The sequence below is a fragment of the Eubalaena glacialis genome, chromosome 2 (genome assembly GCF_028564815.1).
Source record: "Eubalaena glacialis isolate mEubGla1 chromosome 2, mEubGla1.1.hap2.+ XY, whole genome shotgun sequence".
NCBI classification, from domain to species: Eukaryota; Metazoa; Chordata; class Mammalia; order Artiodactyla; family Balaenidae; genus Eubalaena; species Eubalaena glacialis.
Genome location: NC_083717.1, coordinates 63,264,554 through 63,286,162, shown reverse-complemented (window position 1 = coordinate 63,286,162; position 21,609 = coordinate 63,264,554). Strand labels below are relative to the sequence as shown.

Below are 21,609 nucleotides of genomic sequence, written 5' to 3'. Positions count from 1 at the left end.
TTTCTACAAAGAGGAATTCACTTCTAGTGGTGGGGAAAACTGCTCCGGTTGGGCTCTTAGTGGTGATGGGAAATTTCTTATAGATCTGGGTGATGAATCTAAAACCAGCAGGAAAACATGCCTATGTTTGTGAGGATTTTCATGTCTCCTTGGCTGTCTTCCTACATGGTGCTAACTGGGCCCTGCGTCTTCCTGTGTGCTATACCCTGTAACATTAGCTATAGAGCCTGCGGCTTAAGATCTCTGCATGGAGATGCCATTCACACTTGTGAGTCAGCATTTAATTGGCCCAGTGCTTCCCAGATTTCTTGTGTGTATGTGAAGATAAATGTACAGAGACAAGCACTTACCCTTAACGTGTTTCCTCAAGGAGTTTTCTATTAGTTGTAAGAACTTGAAATTAAGTGTTTTGAAGCAGGGTGGGAACAACTTAAAATATAGTAATTTGGGGAATTCCCTGGTGGTCCAGGGGTTGGGACTCCATGCTTTCACTGCCAAGGGCCCGGGTTTAATCCCTGGTAGGGGAACTGAGATCCCACAAGTCGTGCGGCGTGGCCAATATATATATATATATATATATATATATATATATATATATATATATATATATATATATGTGTGTGTGTGTGTGTGTGTGTGTGTGTGTATAATTTTGAGCTAATCTCCTTAGATGATAGACACTGGAGACTGTTTAGTTGGGACAGTTCATGGCTGTTAGTATATACTTGAAAAACTTTCATTTCACAACAAGGAGCTCTTTCTGACTTTTAATTATGGTATAAAAATAAATCTCATCAAGATTTTCAACCTAGGAGTCCTTTTTGTTAACCATGTGGCAGGTTTTCTATTGTGGTACCCCATGACACTAAGGATGTGGGATGAAGATATAACTCATTTTCAGATTTTTCGTGATGTACCTTGGCTTTATCTTGGGTCCACATGTATTGAAGTGGTATTTCTGGTTTCTGATGATAAGCTCAAATTCTGTCCGAGAATTTTACAGAAGCAAACATGGAGCAAAACATCAGTTAGGCTATCAGACATAAAACCTTCCCTGTCATTTCTTGGAACTACATTTCAAAGAAACCCTAACTGTCCAAACTCATTCTTATGTACACTCACATATATATGTATATAGATACCTCTAGACAAGTGGTCTGAGATTTCTGCCCTACATATATACTTAATAATTCTGTTTCTACATATAGCTTTCATCTAGCTATGAGGCACAATTTTTTATGTGATTACTTCTCAAAAGGTTAGATAATTACAGAATCATCATGGAAATAGCTAATATAAAGGTATTTCATATAGATGTCCCCAGGTACAGTCTAAACTAGGGTGAGCTGGAAACAGCTAATTAATTGTAAACAAGAATGCTCAGTTTCACAGAAGATTCATAGAATTACCAAAAACTGAATGTAGAGTTCTCTTACCAGTTCTTTCCCCTTCCTTAAGGAAAGTTAGCTTTCAGAGACTCTTGATAATTTGGGGATTATTCATCCAAGAGAAAAATGGCTGAGGAAATGAATAGGCAATACACAAAAGAAAAAATACAAATGACTAATACACATAAGAAAAATATTCATATTTTTTCATTGTTGGAGGGGGCAGTGATAATGGATTACTTTTATACTCAGGGGAAAAAAAATTAAATGTATTAAAAAATGAAGAGAACCCAACAGAGGCAGTAAAGGGGCAGTGGTGTCTATTCTTCTAGACATGATACCTTACCACTACTTAGCCATACCAAGTTTTCTGTATCCTAAAGATGTGGCTTTGCTTGATGGCTTAGTATCTAAAAATTTAAATAGGGTAAACTATGAACAGGAAAATCAAGGATTTTCGCTTATAGGAACTTTCAGGATTTTGTTAACTGTGGTTAGAAACATTTTCCAGTTAGCAGTGTGATTTGTGTATTTAATAAATGAAAAATGCTGTTACTATGTTAGCATCTGAATTTCTTCACAGAAGAAATTGAACAAAGGTACACAATACATACGACCCATTTGGGGTGGCTTTTGTGTAAGCTGAGTCCTCTAAAACTAGGCAGGATATCAGACTAGAAAAAGGAAACTACTTCTATTAAAATAATGGGTTTATTGTTATTGTTACAATTTAGTTCTATTTTTTAACTTACAATTAAATAAATTTGATGTAGTTGCCACTTTTAAAAATTTTAATTGCATCTCTCCCATATTTGCGGATTTGCCAGGGGATGTAACTCATACAGCAAATTAAAGGCAACATGTGACTGATTTGTCTGTGTGATTTGTATGTTAAGTCTGGCCTCTTTAAGGATAAAGGGCACTACAGATTATTAATATGAGATACATTAGCTCTCAGCATTTGCCTGTCCCCTGATCCCGTTTTGTTTTTCAAATTCACTGGCTTGTATAATGTGGTATCTACCTGGTTAGCTCTTTTATATACTCAGGTTTGGAAAATTTTGTTGAGCCAGGACTATTAGCTTCACTGATTTTCCACCTGAGGAATTAGACGGTATGAAACCTTTGTTCCAAAGTAAGACAAAACATTGATCTTTTACTGCAGTCAGTATAGTGACCTTCCTGGTCTTTATGATATGGGATTTTCCATTTTTGCTGATGTCTGCCAGTTCCTTGAGGGAAATGAATTTAGTATGAGGAACAGCTCCCAAAAGGGAGAAGAAAACTAATTATTGGCTTTTCTATACCCACATCAACAATCTAGGGTAACTACTCCCTTATTCATACATCTTCCCCTTCAAACAAAGGGAAGACCTCACAGTAAATAAAAGTAAAGTGATAGGACACGAGGGTCACTGAGGATATCTTTTGATTTGTCACACAGAACAAGAGTCGTATGTTCCGGGTGCAGTTTAGTGGAGGCTCAAAGGAGCAGGCGCTGGAACACTGCTGCAGCTGCGTGCAGAACCTGGCCCAGTACATCACTGTCCAGGTGCCTGACGGAATCAGCCAGGAGCTCAGGCTGAGCCCTAGCCCGCTGTGGACAGGTGAAAGCCAAGGGAAGGGCCGTGTGCAGAGCATCCCACCACAGCATGATGTAAGTAGGCGAGTGTGTGGCTGTACGAGAAACCTGACAAGTTAATGCTCGATGGGGGCCAAAATCACAGTGGAATTTGCTGAGTCCACCAGGTTTGTAGGTTAAGGATATCTAATGTTGACTGACTTATTTTTATTGATGTATATATAATTAACTTATACTATTAGTTTCAGGTGTACAGTATAGTGATTTGATAGTTTTATACATTACAAAATGATCACAGTAAGTCTAGTTACCATCTTTCACCATGCAAAGTTATTACAGTATTATTGACTATATTCCCTATGCTGACATTAGATCCCTGTGACTCATTTATTTTATAACTGGAAGTTTGTGCCTCTTAATCCCTTTCATCTAGTTTGCCCATCGCCCTCCACTCTGCAACCACATTTGTTCTCTGTATTTATGAGTCTGTTTCATATTTGTTCGTTTGTTTTTTAGATTCCACATATTTTAGTGTGTGTGTATATATACCTCATTTGTGTATATATTCCGTTGTGTGTATGTGTGTGTGTATACATATACACACACAGACCTCATCTTACCCATTTATTGATGTACACATAGGTTGCTTCTGTATCTTGGTTACTGTAAATAATGCTGCACTGAACACAGGGGTGCATGTATCTTTTATTAGTGTGTTTGTTTTCTTCGGATAAATACCCAGAGTGGAATTACTAGATCATATGGTAGTTCCATTTTTAATTTTTTGAGGAACTACCGTACTGTTTTCCATAGTTGCTGCCAATTTACATTCCCACCAACTGTGCATGAGTTCCTTTTTCTCCACATCCTCACTGACACTTATTATTTCTTGTCTTTTTGATGACAGCCATTCTGACAGTTGTAAGGTAATGTCTTGTGGTTTGATTTGCATTTCCCTGATGATGAGTGATGTTGAGCATCTTTCCATGCACCTCAGGCAAGGGCAACAAAAGCAAAAATAAATAAATGGGACTGCATCCAACTAAAAAAAGCTTTGCACAGTGAAGGAAATCCTCACCAGAACAAAAGGGCAACCTATTGAATGAGAGAAGGTATTTGTAAATGATCCATCCAATAAAGGGTTAATATCCAAAATTACAAGAACTCATACAACTCAGTATCAAAAAAACCAAACAATCTGATTAAAAAATGGGCAGAGGACCTGAATGGACATTTTTTCCAAAGAAGACACTGAGTGATTTTTTTTTTTTTTTTAATTCAAGGTTGAGTCTCACTGTAGCTACCTGTAATACTAGAAATTAGATTAGCTGGGAGTCCCAGGTGTATTATGGGTATCACTACAGAACAGTGGTTCTCAAAGCATGATCCACGGACCCTTCCCTGAGACCTTTTCAGGGGTCCACAAAGTCCACATTATTTCTGTAATAATATTAAGATGTTATTTGCCCTTTTGCTGTATTGATATTTGTGTTAATGGGACAAAAGCATTGTGAGCAAACCTGCTGTCACCTTAGCACAGATCAATGCAGTGGCATCCAACTGTACGCAGTCAGGTTTTTCACTGGTCACTGAAGAAAAGAACCAGCTAACAAAACCATCTGTATTCTGAAGCACGATGGCTTTCTCCTGGGAAAGCACCTGTATGACTGCACTGGGTGCTGAACCACCTCTTTCTTCATGGAACACCGTATTACTTGAACAACAGACAAACTCTGGTTATTCAGATTTGGGTGTTTGGTGGACATTTTCTCGAATGAAGTGAGCCTGTTATTTCAAGAAAACAACTGACAGCATTTATTGATAATGATGAAATAAGCTTTTCGAGTGAAAATTAGAATCCTGGAAAACTTGTATCTGCCACTTGAGCTTCACAGCTTCCTAACCCAGAAGACCTTCCTGATGGTACTACTAATGAACGTGATTTTTAAAATAATTAAATGACAAAATGTTTCAACATTTGGGAGATCTGTATAGTCCAGCGAACCAGTATTTTTCAAGTGACGAATACATGATGCTACAAAATCATGCATGGATGAAAGACCCAAAGTGCAAAATAGGGACTTCCCTGGTGGCGCAGTGGTTAAGAATACACCTGCCGATGCAGGGGACGTGGGTTCGATCCCTGGTCCAGGAAGATGCCACATGCCACGGAGCAGCTAAGCCCGGGCACCACAACTACTGAGCCTGCGCGCCCTGGAGCCCGCGCACCACAACTACTGACCCCACGTGCCGCAACTACTGAAGCCCGCATGCTCTAGGGCCCATGTGCCGCAACTACTGAGCCTACATGCTGCAACTACTGAAGCCCACGTGCCTAGAGCCTGTGCTCCACATCAAGAGAAGCCACCACAATGAGAAGCCCACGCGCTGCAACGAAGAGTAGCCCCTGCTCACTGCAACCAGAGAAAGCCTGCACGCAGCAACAAAGACCCAACGCAGCCAAAAAGAAATTTTAAAAATTATTAAAAATGTATAAAGATCACAACAAATTTTTCAACGTGCAAAACAGACTAATGGATTCTATTTACTTATTTATTTTTGTACCCGTTAATCTCCCTCACCTATTTCACTCGTTCTCCTTCCCCATCTCCTCTGGTAACCATCTGTTTGTGCCCTGTATCTATGAATCTGTTTGTTTTGTTTGTTCATTTGTTTTTTAGATTCCACATGTAAGTGAAATCATACAGTATTTGTCTTTCTCTGACTTACTTCTTTCAGCATAATATCCTCTGAGTCCATCCATGTTGTCACAGATGACAAGATTTCATTCTATTTTATGGCTAATATTCGTTTGTATGTATGTGTGTTTGTACCACATCCTCTTTGTCCATTCATCAATAGACACTTAGGGTTAGTTTGCTTCCATATCCTGGCTACTGTGAATAATGCTGCAGTGAACATAGGGGTGCATGTATCTTTTTGAATTAGTGTTTTTGTTTTCTTTGGAAAAATACCCAGAGTGGAATTGCTGTATCATACGCTAGTTCTGTTTTTAATTTCTCTTCAATAAATGGTGTTGGGAAAACTGGACTACTTTTTCATACCATATACAAAAATAAAATCAACGTGCATTAAAGACTTATATGTAAGACCTGAAACCATAAAACTCCTAGAAGAAAACATAGGCAGTGCACTCTTTGACATCAGTCCTAGCAATATTTTTATGGGTCTGTCTCCTCAAGCAAGGGAAACAAAAGCAAAACTAAACAAATGGGACATCAAAGTAAAAAAAGCTGTTGCACAGCAAGGGAAACTATTAACAAAATACAAAGGCTGCCTACTGAATGGAAAATATTTGCAAACGATATATCTGATAAGGGGTTAATATTCAAAATACACAAAGAACTCATACAAATCAACATTAAAAAAATAATTACAAAATGAGCAGAGAACCTGAAGAGATTTTCCAAAGATATACGGATGGCCGACAGACACAGGAAAGATGCTTAGCATCACTCATCATCAGGGAAATGCAAATCAAAACCACAATTCAAGCTCGAGATGGTGAAGGACGTGCTCTCACCCCTTCTTACGAGAAAACCAGAATCACAACTAACAGCTGAACAACCATTAACAAAAAAACACTGGAACCTACCAAAAATGATAACCTATATCCAAAGACAAAGGAGAAGCCACAAGACGGTAGGAGGGGCGCAACTGCAATAAAATCAAATCCAATACCCGCCAGGTGGGCAACCCACAAAGTGGAAAATAATTATACGACAGAAGCTCTCCCACTGGAGCCAAAGTTCTGAGCCCCACTTCAGGCTTCCCAGCCTGGGGGTCCAGCAACAGGAGGAAGAGTCCCCAGAGAATCTGGCTTTGAAGGCCAGTGGGATTTGACTGCAGGACTTCCACAGGACTGAGGGAAACAGAAAATCCACTCTTGGAGGGCACACAAAGTCCTGTGCACACCAGGACCCTGGGGGAAAAAGCAGTGACCCCACAAGAGACTGGGCCAGACCTACCTGCTACTATTGGAGAGTCTCCTGCAGAGGTGGGGGGAGGGGGGGGCTGTGGCTCACTGTGGGGACAAAGACACTGGCAGCAGCAGTTCTGGGAAGTACTCACTGCCATGAACCCTCCCAGAAGCCACCATTAGCCCCACCAAACAGCCTGTAGGCGCCAGTGCTGGGCTGTCTCAGGCCAAACAACCAACAGGGAGAGAACACAGCTCCACCCATCAGCAGACAGGCAGATTAAAGTCTTACTGAGCAGGCCCTGCCCACCAGAGCGAAAAGACCCAGCTCTACCCACCACCAGTCCCTCCCATCAGGAGGCTTGCACAAGCCTCTTAGATAGCCTCACCCACCAGAGGGCAGACAGCAGAAGCAAGAAGAACTACAATCCTGCACCTTGCAGAACGAAAACCACAGTCATAGAAAGTTAGACGAAACAACAAAGGATTATGTCCCAGATGAAGGAACAAGATAAAACCCCAGAAAAACTAAGTGAAGTGGAAACAGGCAACCTTCTGGAAAAAGAATTCAGAATGATAGGGAAGATGATCCACGATCTCGGAAAAAGAATGGAGGCAAGGATTGAGAAGATGCAAGAAATGTTTAACAAAGACCTAGAAGAACTAAAGAAAAAACAAGCAGAGATGAACAATTCAATAACTGAAATGAAAACTACACTAGAAGGAATCAATAGCAGAATAGCTGAGGCAGAAGAACGGATAAATGATCTGGAAGACAGGATGGTGGAAATCACTGCTGTGGAACAGAGTAAAGAAAAAGAATGAAAAGAAATGAAGATAGTCTAAGAGATCTCTGGGACAACATTAAATGCACCAACATTCGCATTATAGAGGTCCCAGAAGGAGAAGAGTGAGAGAAAGGACTTGAGAAAATATTTGAAGAGATAATAGCTGAAAACTTCCCTAACATGGGAAAGGAAACAGTCACACAAGTCCAGAAGCACAGAGAGTCCCAGGCAGGATAAACCCAAGGAGGAACACACCGAGACACATAGTAATCAAATTGACAAAAATTAAAGACAAAGAAAAAATATTAAAAGCAACAAGGGAAAAACGACAAATAACATACAAGGGAACTCCCATAAGGTTACCAGCTGATCTCTCAGCAGAAACTCTACAGGACAGAAGGGAGTGGCACAGTGTATTTAAAGTGATGAAAAGGGAAGAACCTACAACCAAGAATACTCTACCCAGCAAGGCCCTCATTCATATTTGACAGAGAAATCAAAAGCTTTACAGACAAGCAAAAGCTAAGAAAATTCAGCACCAACAGACCAGCCTTGCAACAAATGCCAAAGGAACTCCTCTAGGCAGGAAAGAGACCAGCAACTTAAAACAACCTTGTACATATGCAGACTGCTATATCAAAACCTCATGGGGGGAGAGGAACCAAGATGGTGGAGTAGAAGGACGTCTCTCACTCCCTCTGGCGAGAACACCAGAATCACAACTAGCTGATGGACAATCATCGACACAGGAAGACACTGGAACTCACCAAAAAAGATACCCCACATCCAAAGACAAAGGAGAAGCCACAATGAGATGGTAAGAGGGCGCAATCACAGTAAAATCAAATCCCGTAACTGGTGGGTGGGTGACTCACAGACTGGAGAACACTTATACCACAGAAGTCCACCCACTGGAGTGAAGGTTCTGAGCCCCACGTCAGGCTTCCCGACCTGGGGGTCTGGCAACAGGAGGAGGAATTCCTAGAGAATCAGACTTTGAAGGCTAGTGGGAATTGATTGCAGGACTTTGACAGGACTGGGGGAAACAGAGACTCCACCCTTGGAGGGCACACACAAAGTAGTGTGCGCATCGGGACCCAGGGGAAGGAGCATTGACCCCAGGGGAGACTGAACCAGACCTAGCTGCTAGTGTTGGAGGGTCTCCTGCAGAGGCGGGGGGTAGCTGTGGCTCACCACGGGGACAAGGACGCTGGCAGCAGAAGTTCTGGGAAGTACTCCTTGCTGTGAGCCCTCCCAGAGTCTGCCATTAGCCCCAACAAAGAGCCCAGGTAGGCTCCAGTGATGGGTTGCCTCAGGCCAAACAACCAACAGGGAGGGAACCCAGCCCCACCCATCAGCAGTCAAGTGGATTAAAGTTTTACTGAGCTCTGCCCACCAGAGCAACAGTCAGTTCTACCCACCACCAGTCCCTCCCATCAGGTCTCTTAGATAGCCTCATCCACCAGAGGGCAGACAGCAGAAGCATGAAGAACTACAATCCTGCAGCCTGTGGAACAAAAACCACATTCACAGAAAGACAAGATGAAAAGGCAGAGGACTATGTACCAGATGAAGGAACAAGATAAAACCCAAGAAAAACAACTAAATGAAGTGGAGATAGGCAACCTCCCAGAAAAAGAGTTCAGAATAATGATCGTGAAGATGATCCAGGACCTCGGAAAAAGAATGGAGGCAAAGATCGAGAAGATGCAAGAAATGTTTAACAAAGACCTAGAAGAATTAAAGAACAAACAAACAGAGATGAACAATTCAATAACTGAAATGAAAACTACACTAGAAGGAATCAATAGCAGAATAACTGAGGCAGAAGAACGGATAAGTGACCTGGAAGACAGAATGGTGGAATTCACTGCTGTGGAACAGAATAAAGAAAAAAGAATGAAAAGAAGTGAAGACAGCCTAAGAGACCTCTGGGACAACATTAAATGCAACAACATTCGCATTATAGGGGTCACAGAAGGAGAAGAGAGAGAGAAAGGACCAGAGAAAATATTTGAAGAGATTATAGTCAAAAACTTCCCTAACATGGGAAAGGAAATAGCCACCCAAGTCCAGGAAGCACAGCGAGTCCCATACAGGATAAACCCAAGGAGAAACACACTGAGACACATAGTAATCAAATTGGCAAAAATTAAAGACAAAGAAAAATTATTGAAAGCAGCAAGGGAAAAACGACAAATAACATACAAGGGAACTCCCATAAGGTTAACAGCTGATTTCTCAGCAGAAACTCTACAAGCCAGAAGGGAGTGGCATGATATACTTAATTAAAGTGATGAAAGGGAAGAACCTACAACCAAGATTACTCTACCTGCCAAGGATCTCATTCAGATTCGATGGAGAAATCAAAAGCTTTACAGACAAGCAAAAGCTAAGAGAATTCAGCACCACCAAACCAGCTCTACAACAAACGCTAAAGGAACTTCTCTAAGTGGGAAACACAAGAGAAGAAAAGGACCTACAAAAAAACCCAAAACAATTAAGAAAATGGTCACAGGAACATACATATCAATAATTACTTTAAACGTGAATGAATTAAATGCTCCAACCAAAAGACACAGGCTTGCTGAATGGATACAAAAACAAGACCCATATATATGCTGTCTACAAGAGACCTACTTCAGACCTAGGGACACATACAGACTGAAAGTGAGGGGATGGAAAAAGATATTCCATGCAAATGGAAATCAAAAGAAAGCTGGAGTAGCTATACTCATATCGGATAAAATAGACTTGAAAATAAAGAATGTTACAAGAGACAAGGAAGGACACTACATAATGATCAAGGGATCAATCCAAGAAGATATAACAATTATAAATATATATGCACCCAACATAGGAGCACCTCAATACATAAGGCAACTGCTAACAGCTATAGAAGAGGAAACTGACAGTAACACAATAATAGTGGGGGACTTTACCACCTCACTTACACCAATGGACAGATCATCCAAAATGAAAATAAATAAGGAAACAAGCTTTAAATGACACAATAGAACACATAGATTTAATTGATACTTATAGGACATTCCATCCAAAAACAGCAGATTACACTTTCTTCTCAAGTGCACGTGGAATATTCTCCAGGATGGATCACATCTTGGGTCACAAATCAAGCCTCAGTAAATTTAAGAAAATTGAAATCATATCAAGCATCTTTTCTGACCACAATGCTATGAGATTAGAAATGAATTACAAAAAAAAAAAAACCGTAAAAAACACAAACACATGGAGGCTAAACAATATGTTACTAAATAACCAAGAGATCACTGAAGAAATCAAAGAGGAGATCAAAAAATACCTAGAGACAAATGACAATGAAAACACGACGACCCAAAACCTATAGGATGCAGCAAAAGCAGTTCTAAGAGGGAAGTTTATAGCTATACAAGACTACCTCAAGAAACAAGAAAAATCTCAAGTAAACAATCTAACGTTACACCTAAAGGAACTAGAGAAAGAAGAACAAACAAAACCCAAAGTTAGCAGAAGGAAAGAAATCATAAAGATCAGAGCAGAAATAAATGAAATAGAAACAAAGAAAACAAGAGCAAAGATCAAAAAAACTAAAAGCTGGTTCTTTGAGAAGATAAACGAAATTGATAAACCATTAGCCAGACTCATCAAGAAAAAGAGGGAGAGGACTCAAATCAATAAAATTAGAAATGAAAAAGGAGAAGTTACAACAGACACCGCAAAAATACAAAGCATCCTAAGAGACTACTACAAGCAACTCTATGCCAATAAAATGGACAACCTGGAAGAAATGGACAAATTCTTAGAAAGGTATAACCTTCCAAGACTGAACCAGGAAGAAACAGAAAATATGAAGAGACCAATCACAAGTAATGAAATTGAAACTGTGATTAAAAATCTTCCAACAAAGAGAAGTCCAGGACCAGATGGCTTCACAGGTGAATTCTATCAAACATTTAGAGAAGAGCTAACACCCATCCTTCTCAAACTCTTCCAAAAAATTGCAGAGGAAGGAACACTCCCAAACTCATTCTATGAGGCCACCATCACCCTGATACCAAAACCAGACAAAGATACTACAAAAAAAGAAAATTACAGACCAATATCACTGATGAGTAGAGATGCAAAAATCCTCAACAAAATACTAGCAAACAGACTCCAACAACACATTAAAAGGATCATACACCATGATCAAGTGGGAATTATCCCAGGGACGCAAGGATTCTTCAATATACACAAATCAATCAATGTGATACACAATATTAACAAATTGAAGAATAAAAACCATATGATCATCTCAATAGATGCAGAAAAAGCTTTTGACAAAATTCAACACCCATTTATGATAAAAACTCACCAGAAAGTGGGCATAGAGGGAACCTACCTCAACATAATAAAGGCCATATACAACAAACCCACAGCAAACATCATTCCCAATGGTGAAAAACTGAAAGCATTTCCTCTAAGATCAGGAACGAGACAAGGATGTCCACTCTCACCGCTATTATTCAACATAGTTTTGGAAGTCCTAGCCACAGCAATCAGAGAAGAAAAAGAAATAAAAAGAATACAAATTGGAAAAGAAGAAGTAAAACTCAGTTTGCAGATGACATGATACTATACAGAGAATCCTAAAAATGCCACCAGAAAACTACTAGAGCTAATCAATGAATTTGGTAAAGTTGCAGGATACAAAATTAATGCACAGAAATCTCTTGCATTCCTATACACTCATGATGAAAAATCTGAAAGAGAAATTATGGAAACACTCTCATATACCATTGCAACAAAAAGAATAAAATACCTAGGAATAAACCTACCTAGGGAGACAAAAGACCTGTATGCAGAAAACTATAAGACACTGATGAAAGAAATTAAAGATGATACCAACAGATGGAGAGATATACCATGTTCTTGGATTGGAAGAGTCAATATTGTGAAAATGACTATACTACCCAAAGCAATCTACAGATTCAATGCAATCCCTATCAAATTGTCAATGGCATTTTTTACGGAACTAGAACAAATCATCTTAAAATTTGTATGGAGACACAGAAGACCGTGAATAGCCAAAGCAAGGGAAAAAACGGAGCTGGAGGAATCAGACTCCCTGACTTCAGACTATACTACAAAGCTACAGTAATCAAGACAATATGGTACTGGCACAAAAACAGAAACATAGATCAATGGAACAAGATGGAAAGCCCAGAGATAAACCCATGCACCTATGGTCCACTAATGTATGACAAAGGAGGCAAAGATATACAATGGAGAAAAGACAGTCTCTTCAGTAAGTGGTGCTGGGAAAACTGGACAGCTACATGTAAAAGAATGAAATTAGAACACTCCCTAACACCATACACAAAAATAAACTCAAAATGGATTAGAGACCTAAATGTAAGACCGGACACTATAAAATTCTTAGAGGAAAACATAGGAAGAACACGCTTTGACATAAATCACAGCAAGATCTTTTTTGATCCACCTCCTAGAGTAATGGAAATAAAAACAAAAATAAACAAATGGGACCTAATGAAACTTCAAAGCTTTTGCACAGCAAAGGAAACCATAAACAAGACAAAAAGACAACCCTCAGAATGGGAGAAAATATTTGCAAACGAATCAACGGACAAAGGATTAATCTCCAAAATATATAAACAGCTCATGCAGCTCAATATTGAAGAACCAAACAACCCAATCCAAAAATGGGCAGAAGACCTCAATAGACATTTCTCCAAAGAAGACATACAGATGGCCAAGAAGCACATGAAAAGCTGCTCAACATCACTAATTATTAGAGAAATGCAAATCAAAACTACAATGAGGTATCACCTCACACCAGTTAGAATGGGCATCAGAAAATCTACAAACAACAAATGCCGGAGAGGGTGTGGAGAAAAGGGAACCCTCTTGCACTGCTGGTGGGAAATGTAAATTGATACAGCCACTATGGAGAACAGTATGGAGGTTCCTTAAAAAACTAAAAATAGAATTACCATATGATCCAGCAATCCCACTGCTGGGCATATACCCAGAGAAAACCATAATTCAAAAAGACACATGCACCCCAATGTTCATTGCAGCACTATTTACAATAGCCAGGTCATGGAAGCAACCTAAATGCCCATCGACAGACGAATGGGTAAAAAAGTTGTGGTATATATATACAATGGAATATTACTCAGCCATAAAAAGGAACGAAACTGAGTCATTTATTGAGACGTGGATGGATCTAAAGACTGTCATACAGAGTGAAGTAAGTCAGAAAGAGAAAAACAAATATCGTATATTAACACATGTATGTGGAACCTAGAAAAATGGTACAGATGAACCGATTTGCAGGGCAGAAGTTGAGACACAGATGTAGAGAACAAACGTATGGACACCAAGGGGGGAAAACCACGGTGGGGTGGGGATGGTGGTGTGCTGAATTGGGCGATTGGGATTGACATGTATACACTGATGTGTATAAAATTGATGACTAATAAGAACCTGCAGTATAAAAAATCAAACAAAAAAAAACTAATACTAAACTTTCTTTGGGTTATTTGTATGGAAATATGTTAATATAAATGTTTCAGACATTACATGAAATTTCTAAAACTCTTATATGTTCTGGTATAATGTTATGTCATAATTCTAGTTATTTAAAATGTATATCTCAGGGCTTCCCTGGTGGCGCAGTGGTTGAGAATCTGCCTACCAATGCAGGGGACACGGGTTCGAGCCCTGGTCTGGGAAGATCCCACATGCCGTGGAGCAACTAGGCCCATGAGCCACAACTACTGAGCCTGCGCATCTGGAGCCTGTGCTCCGCAACAAGAGAGGCCGCGATATTGAGAGGCCCGTGCACCGCGATGAAGAGTGGCCCCCACTTGCCGCAATTAGAGGAAGCCCTCGCACAGAAACGAAGACCCAACACTGCCTAAATAAATAATAAATAAACTTATTAAAAAAATGTATATCTCAGAAATAACTAAATTTCCTTGTCAATTGCATTATTATGAACTTTAATCAAATCTTTAACCATGGTCATTTTTACGTCTTTTGTCATTTACAGACAGTTCTGGGTGTACTCTGATGCTTTTGCAAAAATGTTCCTATAAAAGGGTTTCATCTTCAAGGAATTCATGGAAAAGACTCTGACAAGTACAGGTTTCTGCTAACTGACTATACTGCTGAATTGAATGAATAAGCATTTTCAGAACTCTAATGGAAAACTGATGAATTCATAAAAGTGCTAACAAAAGATCAAGATGAAAAAAAAATTAATTACATGGGACTGAGTGAACTGATGAGGATGATTATAATTTTTGTGACTTTGAATAAAAAAAGAAAAAAAAGATTTAAAAAATCTATAAACAATAAATGCTGGAGAGAGTGTGGAGAAAAGGGAACCCTCTTGCACTGTTGGTGGGAATGTAAATAGATGCAGCCACTATGGAGACCGTATAGAGGTTCCTTAAAAAACTAAAAATAGAATTACCATATGACCCAGCAATCCCACTACTGGGCATGTACCCTGAGAAAACCATAATTCAAAAAGAGTCATGTACCACAATGTTCATTGCAGCTCTATTTACAATAGCCAGGACATGGAAGCAACCTGAGTGTCCATCGACAGATGAATGGATAAAGATGTGGCACATATATACAATGGAATATTACTCAGCCATAAAAAGAAATGAAATTGAGTTATTTGTAGTGAGTTATTTGTAGGTGAGGACCTAGAGGCTGTCATACAGAGTGAAGTAAGTCAGAAAGAAAAATAAATACTGTATGCTAACACATATATATGGAGTCTAAAAAAAAAAGGTTCTGAAGAACCTAGAGACAGGACAGGAACAAAGACGCAGAAGTTGAGAATGGACTTGAGGACACGGGGAGGGGGAAGGGTAAGCTGGGACGAAGTGAGAGAGTGGCATGGACTTATATATACTACCAAATGTAAAAGATAGCTAGTGGGAAGCAGCCGCATAGCACAGGGAGATCAGCTCGGTGCTTTGTGACCACCTCGAGGGGTGGGATAGGGAGGGTGGGAGGGAGACACAAGAGGGAGGAGATATGGGGATATATGTATATGTATAGCTGATTGAATTTGTTATAAAGCAGAAACTAACACACCTTTGTAAAGCAATTATACTCCAATAAAGATGTTAAAAAAAAAAAAAGACGACAATGGTATCACCTCACACCAGTCAAAATGGCTATCATCAAAAAATCCACAAACAATAAATGCTGGAGAGGGTGTAGAGAGAAGGGAACCCTCCTACATTGTTGGTGGGAATGTAAATTGGTACAGCCACTATGCAGAACAGTATGGAGGTTCCTTGAAAAACTAAAAATAGAGCTACCATATGATCCTGCAATCCCACTCCTGGGCATATATCTGGAGCAAAACATAGTCCTAAAGGATACATGCACCCCAGTGTTCACTGTAGCACTGTTTACAATAGCCAAGACGTGGAAGCAACCTAAATGTCCATCTACAGAGGAATGAATAAAGAAGATGTGGTACATATATACAATGAACTATTACTCAGCCATTAAAAAGAATGAAATAATGCCATTTTGCAGCAACATGGATGGACCTAGAAATTGTCATACTGAGTGAAGTCAGAGAAAGACAAATATATGATATCGCTTATATGGGGAATCTAAAAATAAAATGATACAAGTGAACTTATTTACAAAACAGAAACAGACTCACGAACTTAGAGAATGAACTTAGGGTTACCGGGGGGAAGGGATAGTTGGGGAATTTGGGATTGACATGTACACACTGCTATATTTAAAATGGATAACCAACAAGGACCTACTGTATAGCACAGGGAACTCTGCTCAGTATTATGTAACAACCAAAAAGGGAAAAGAATTTGAAAAATAGATACATGTATATGTATACCTGAATCACTTTGCTGTACACCTGAAACTATCACACTGTCGATCAACTATACTCCAATATAAAATTAAAAGTTTAAAAAAACATTAATGAGAATGACTTCAAAGTTAATGCTGTTTTTTATTATCTTAAAATCAATAGTGGATACTCAAGTGATCATTGTATCATTATGTCTTCATGTATTTTATATTATTTTGTACTTATTCATGTTTTAATAAAAATAAAACGATTAAAAAAAAAAACCACAATGAGATATCCTCACACCTGTCAGAATGGCTATTATCAAAAAGACAAGATGTGGAGAAAAGAGAACCCTTGGTGCACTCTTGGTGGGAATGTAAATTGGTACAACTGCTATGGAAAACAGTACAGAGATTGCTTAGACCAAAGGATTTTAATATAACAGAGTATAAAAAGTTCCTTGCTGTGATTTCAGATTCTATCTTGAAACTAACCTTTAAGAAACTACCACTTGTTGAGTTTTGGTGTCATATCAAGGAATATCCACAATTACCTGAAAAACCCATTTTTTTAAAAAAACTTTCCATCTATATATCTGTGTGAAGCCAGATTTTCTTCATATACTTCAACCAGAACAACATGTGTCGGCAGATTGAGTGCAGAAGTGGATAGGGGAGTCCAGCTAGATATTAAAGAGATATGCAAAAGTCATTATATTTTTGTGTTAGGAAATATAGTTTTCATTAAAATGTTTTTAATATAACATGTAATGGTTTTATAAGTTTTAAATGAATATTTAAAATTTTTGTTTTAATTTCTAACAGATAAATATCACATGTAACTCAAAACAAAAGCTGTAAGTGTAAAGGAGTCTTGTGATGAAAGTTTGAGAATCTTTATTACAGAATTTCTCCTCGAGGTACATATTCTAGCATTTCTTTGGCATAGTCCCACATGCTGCTAGCATAAGCTACCTCTGCTCTTGGGATGAAATTCCAGTTTCATGCTGGGTTTTCTTATTTTCTATTTTGAGTAATGATTTTCCAAACCTGGCTTTCCATCACTTCATCCTGGAAGTTCCCCTTAAACTCACTGGGCCAAGACAATTCACCTTTGTTGTTTTATCACCCACTTTCTTTTCATAGTTTATCTGGGGCGAACACAGATTTACATTATTTATCATACAGTGTTTTTCTTTAAACAAATACTGTATGATTTCTTCTTGACTATGTTTAATTTGCCAAGTCAAACTTTGATGTTTTAGAATTCTTCCCCTTCATTTGTTTCTGCATGACTTTTGTTGTGTACATGTCTTAACACTAAAGCTGGTTTTTGTTTTTTACAAACCCTGGATCTAGTTTAAAACATTTTTGCCTCATCAGCTGCTGCTGTATTCTTTAAGAATCCCCTCTCTACAGATGGGATGGAATGGCTTATTATAAGGTACTTTCTTGATTATGACGAAACTTTCATGTCTTTTCTTGATTCTGTATTCAAGTCTTCCTCTGATCTGTAGTTTGGTGTTCTGAGTAGATGAGATGGCACAGTGTTGTGCAAAGACCACAGGCTTTGGAATCAAAATGGATCTAGGTTTGAATCCTAGCCCTATTAGTAGCTACGCTGATCTCATGCAAGTCACTCAACCTCATCTGTAAAATGGTGAGACTGAAATTCTGTCTATAAGCAGCTAGGACAACACCTGGCAAATATCTAAATAACATGATCCATTATTACTATTACTGCCAGTGCTGTTACCCTTTCAGATTTGCCTTCCCTTGCGAATGAACAAATGAGCATCCTGGTCAGTTATTACTGAGGGTTAAGAACTCACGAGTCAATAGGGCCATGATAAGATGGCGTGTCTGATGCTGCAGAGCAGGAGACAAGATAAAGCTACTGGGTTAATTCACCAGCATGCAGACATTGTGAAGCACTACCTAGAACATTCTAGTCTTCCTAATGACAAAAAACCCTAAGGCTTGCCCTTAGCTGCTGCTGTGCAAATTTGCTATCATGCTGCCTTTTTCAGAATCCAATTCAAGAGGTGCAAGCTCTGGCCTATATATTTTCTTTTGTCTAAAACAGTTATTCTCTTCTTTGCAAATAGAGATAATTCCATGTCTATTTCAAGTTCTTGAGTCACTTCCTGGCTCTTTTGTTTTTACTTTTCCTCAGCCTTGTAATTTTGCTAATTGTGGCCTAACCAGGTATTTCTCAACCTGAGGGCTTCTAAGGCAACCCAGCCTATTCAGAGAGGGGGGCAGTTCCTAGGTGAACTCTTTCCTCTGTTAGCACGAGAAGTCCAGCAGAAAGTGGCCAGGGGCTCGTTCCTGTGTGCACAGAACCTTCCATTTCTCTGCACTTGGGTAGAGGACTGTCCAATCCTTAGAGCCACCCCAGTAGCCTCAGCTGCTTCCATCGCGCTTGGCTATAGTTCAGTGTGTATGGCATATGAATTTTGGTTGATGTCTTTCCCAGTTGTTTGAAGAACACAGTGTGAGCTGAACTGATGTGTCTCCTAGGAAAACATCAAATATCAGAGCTGGAAGAAACACTAGAGTCTGACTTTTCCAGATAAGGAAACTAAATAGAGAAATGGGGCTTGCCTAAGGATTCTAGACTCATTAAAGTCCCTTACCTTTTTGCTCATATTTATTTTAGTATTCTTGACTAGTTTTCTCTTTGTTCTTTCCTTCCTCTCTGTCCTGCCACCCCATTTTTGATGCTTCCAGATATGCATTTCTGCTAATACGCACTAACTAGCAACAGTCAGCTTCCATGTAGAACGTTTACTTCTGGCAGTCAGAACATGCTGCTGATAGAGACACCTTCCAGGGAGGGTCTTGGATCCTCCCTGTGTGATACCACTAGCTCCAACTGTCTGGAGATTAGCACTACAAGCACCACATGTATCCAAAACATAACCAGGCCTGCAGACACGTGGCTAGGAAGGAGGAGTGGTGGGGCTCTTGGAAAAGTTCGTGCTTTTAGGTGGAAGCAGCCCTCAGAGCCTCTTATGCCTCCAGGCCTCCTTCTATACCGTATTCACTGTTTGCCTAGAAAACATCCCCTATGTTCTGCTAGAGAACAAGCCCTCCTGTAACAGGTTCCTTTGAAGCAGCTCAGACTCTAAAGCATTCCTACCATTCATGCTTAGCGCACACAACCCTCCTGTACTCCCCTCTACTGTAAGCCTTAAGTCTTATATTTACCTCCATTCCAGCACTTCCTGGGTTGTATTCTAATTGTTGTTTTACTTGCTAAGTTCTTACTGGGCTGTAGGTTCTTGAGGGCCGGACCTCTACCTTGTTCTTTGTGGCTCCCTTCCCTTTATCACCCCAGTGTCTAGTACACAGTAGGCACAAACATTGTTGAATGAAGATATCTAGGAATTTTACTAACAAAAGAACTCATTCCCTCAGAATGTCTAAAATGAGATTTTTAAAACTTTTATTAAAAATGTAAGATTATCTTGCAGCTATAGGGTTTTTTCCCATTTTCCTTTTTTGCAGTGAACATGTATTACTTGAGTAATAATTTTTAGAAGGTGACAAATGATGATTATCAGAAGCTGGGCAATGTCCACTGAAGACAGAAGTACACCACGGTGTCGGACAAGAAAAAGCACTACCAGCCTATGAGACATAAGGAACACCAGGCACAGGGCAGGCGCCTCAGATTTAAACTGTCTGTACCTCTACTGTGGTAAATCAAGTAACAGCCAAGCTTAAACCAGGACAGACTACATCAACAATGATCTTAGCACTTTTACTGATGTTTTCTTTCTTTGAACATGAATGCATGTGTTTCCACTTCTTTAATGGCCTGTTCAGCCAGTCGCCTGATTGTATGTAGTTTCACTGCAGTCACACCAGAACCCGGAGCAGCAACAGTGGGTACTGGCTGGCACAAGCACCCCAAGAGGAAGGACCTCAGTGGCCTGGTTAGCTCAGGTAGGGCCTATTTCCATGTTCAGTTTTCATGTCAGGAAAAACAGTGATCCCGAAGAATTTGTATCCCTCTGTTCAATCCATTGTTCTAGAACAGTAACTTAAAGTGTTGCTATAGAAGATGGTAAAGACAGAGACAGGCCATCTCCACCTATCCTTGTTGTAAGATTAGACACGATGACATATACTGAAGAACTATTCTCCTGAGGAAATAAAAGATGAAGAGTGGTCTATAGTGTTAGCCTTTAAATGTGTGAGATAAAGAATTTATTCACCACCTATCCCAGAAAGGAATACAGGTAAGAATTTCAATTTAATTTTGGAAACGAAATTTGGAAACTCTTCTAATACAAGTATCAATATGAATTTGGAGTCATATCAAGGATAGTTTCTGTAGGGGCAGATATTCAGTGTGAGGATCTCAGCTAAGGATGTGTGGAGACCCGGGAGGATTCAACTCTGTTACCACAGAACTGCTTTCGGACATGCCCTCTCCCCTTGCAGTTTGCTGTTACCAAAGAAAGACTCCTGCAGAACTATTCATTCAGGCTCAGGGTTCCTGAGGCCTGGTCTGCTGGGAGCTCCTGAGGATGGTCTCCTCCTCACTGCATTCCCTGCTGTGCTCGACAGCAGGCTGTCAGCCTGTGCTTTCCACAGAATTCTGCATGGAATTCATCAATATTCAAGGATGAATTTCCTTTTTAATTTATCTATTAAACTGTGCTAACAGTGGTATGAGAAAGAAAATACAGGTGTTTTCTCCATCTGGCTCACCACTCACTCAAAATAAATAATGGACTATCACAGGGCAGACATTATAGTGTCCAGTTTGTAGCCTCATATCTGCACTGGGGTTACAGGTTAACTGATTCAGAGTGGCTGAGCCACAGAAAAAAAACATGAGCAAGGCAGTGTGTGATGTCCTTATTCAGGAAGTATCAGTTGCTATAAAAGGTGTACGTCAGCCCAGTTTATTTACATCATATAGGAGAACCATGTATAAAGAAGAAAAAGCACCAGGCTGGGAGCTCAGATATGTTACTTGTTTGCTCTAACCTTCTAGACAAGTTGTTCTTTGAATATAAGTTTGGTAAAACTCTT

General features: G+C 39.5%; 1 protein-coding gene across 2 annotated transcripts in view; it reads left to right on the top strand.

Moving 5' to 3' along the window:
• The window catches only part of REC114 (REC114 meiotic recombination protein), a 104,062-nt gene that overhangs the window by 80,882 nt on the left and 1,571 nt on the right, over positions 1–21,609 (top strand). For both annotated transcript variants that reach the window (XM_061180082.1, XM_061180081.1), the window contains 2 exons: positions 2,833–3,045; positions 20,425–20,511. In XM_061180082.1, coding sequence (XP_061036065.1) covers positions 2,833–3,045; positions 20,425–20,511 — 300 coding nt within the window. The remainder of the gene's footprint in view (positions 1–2,832; positions 3,046–20,424; positions 20,512–21,609) is intronic.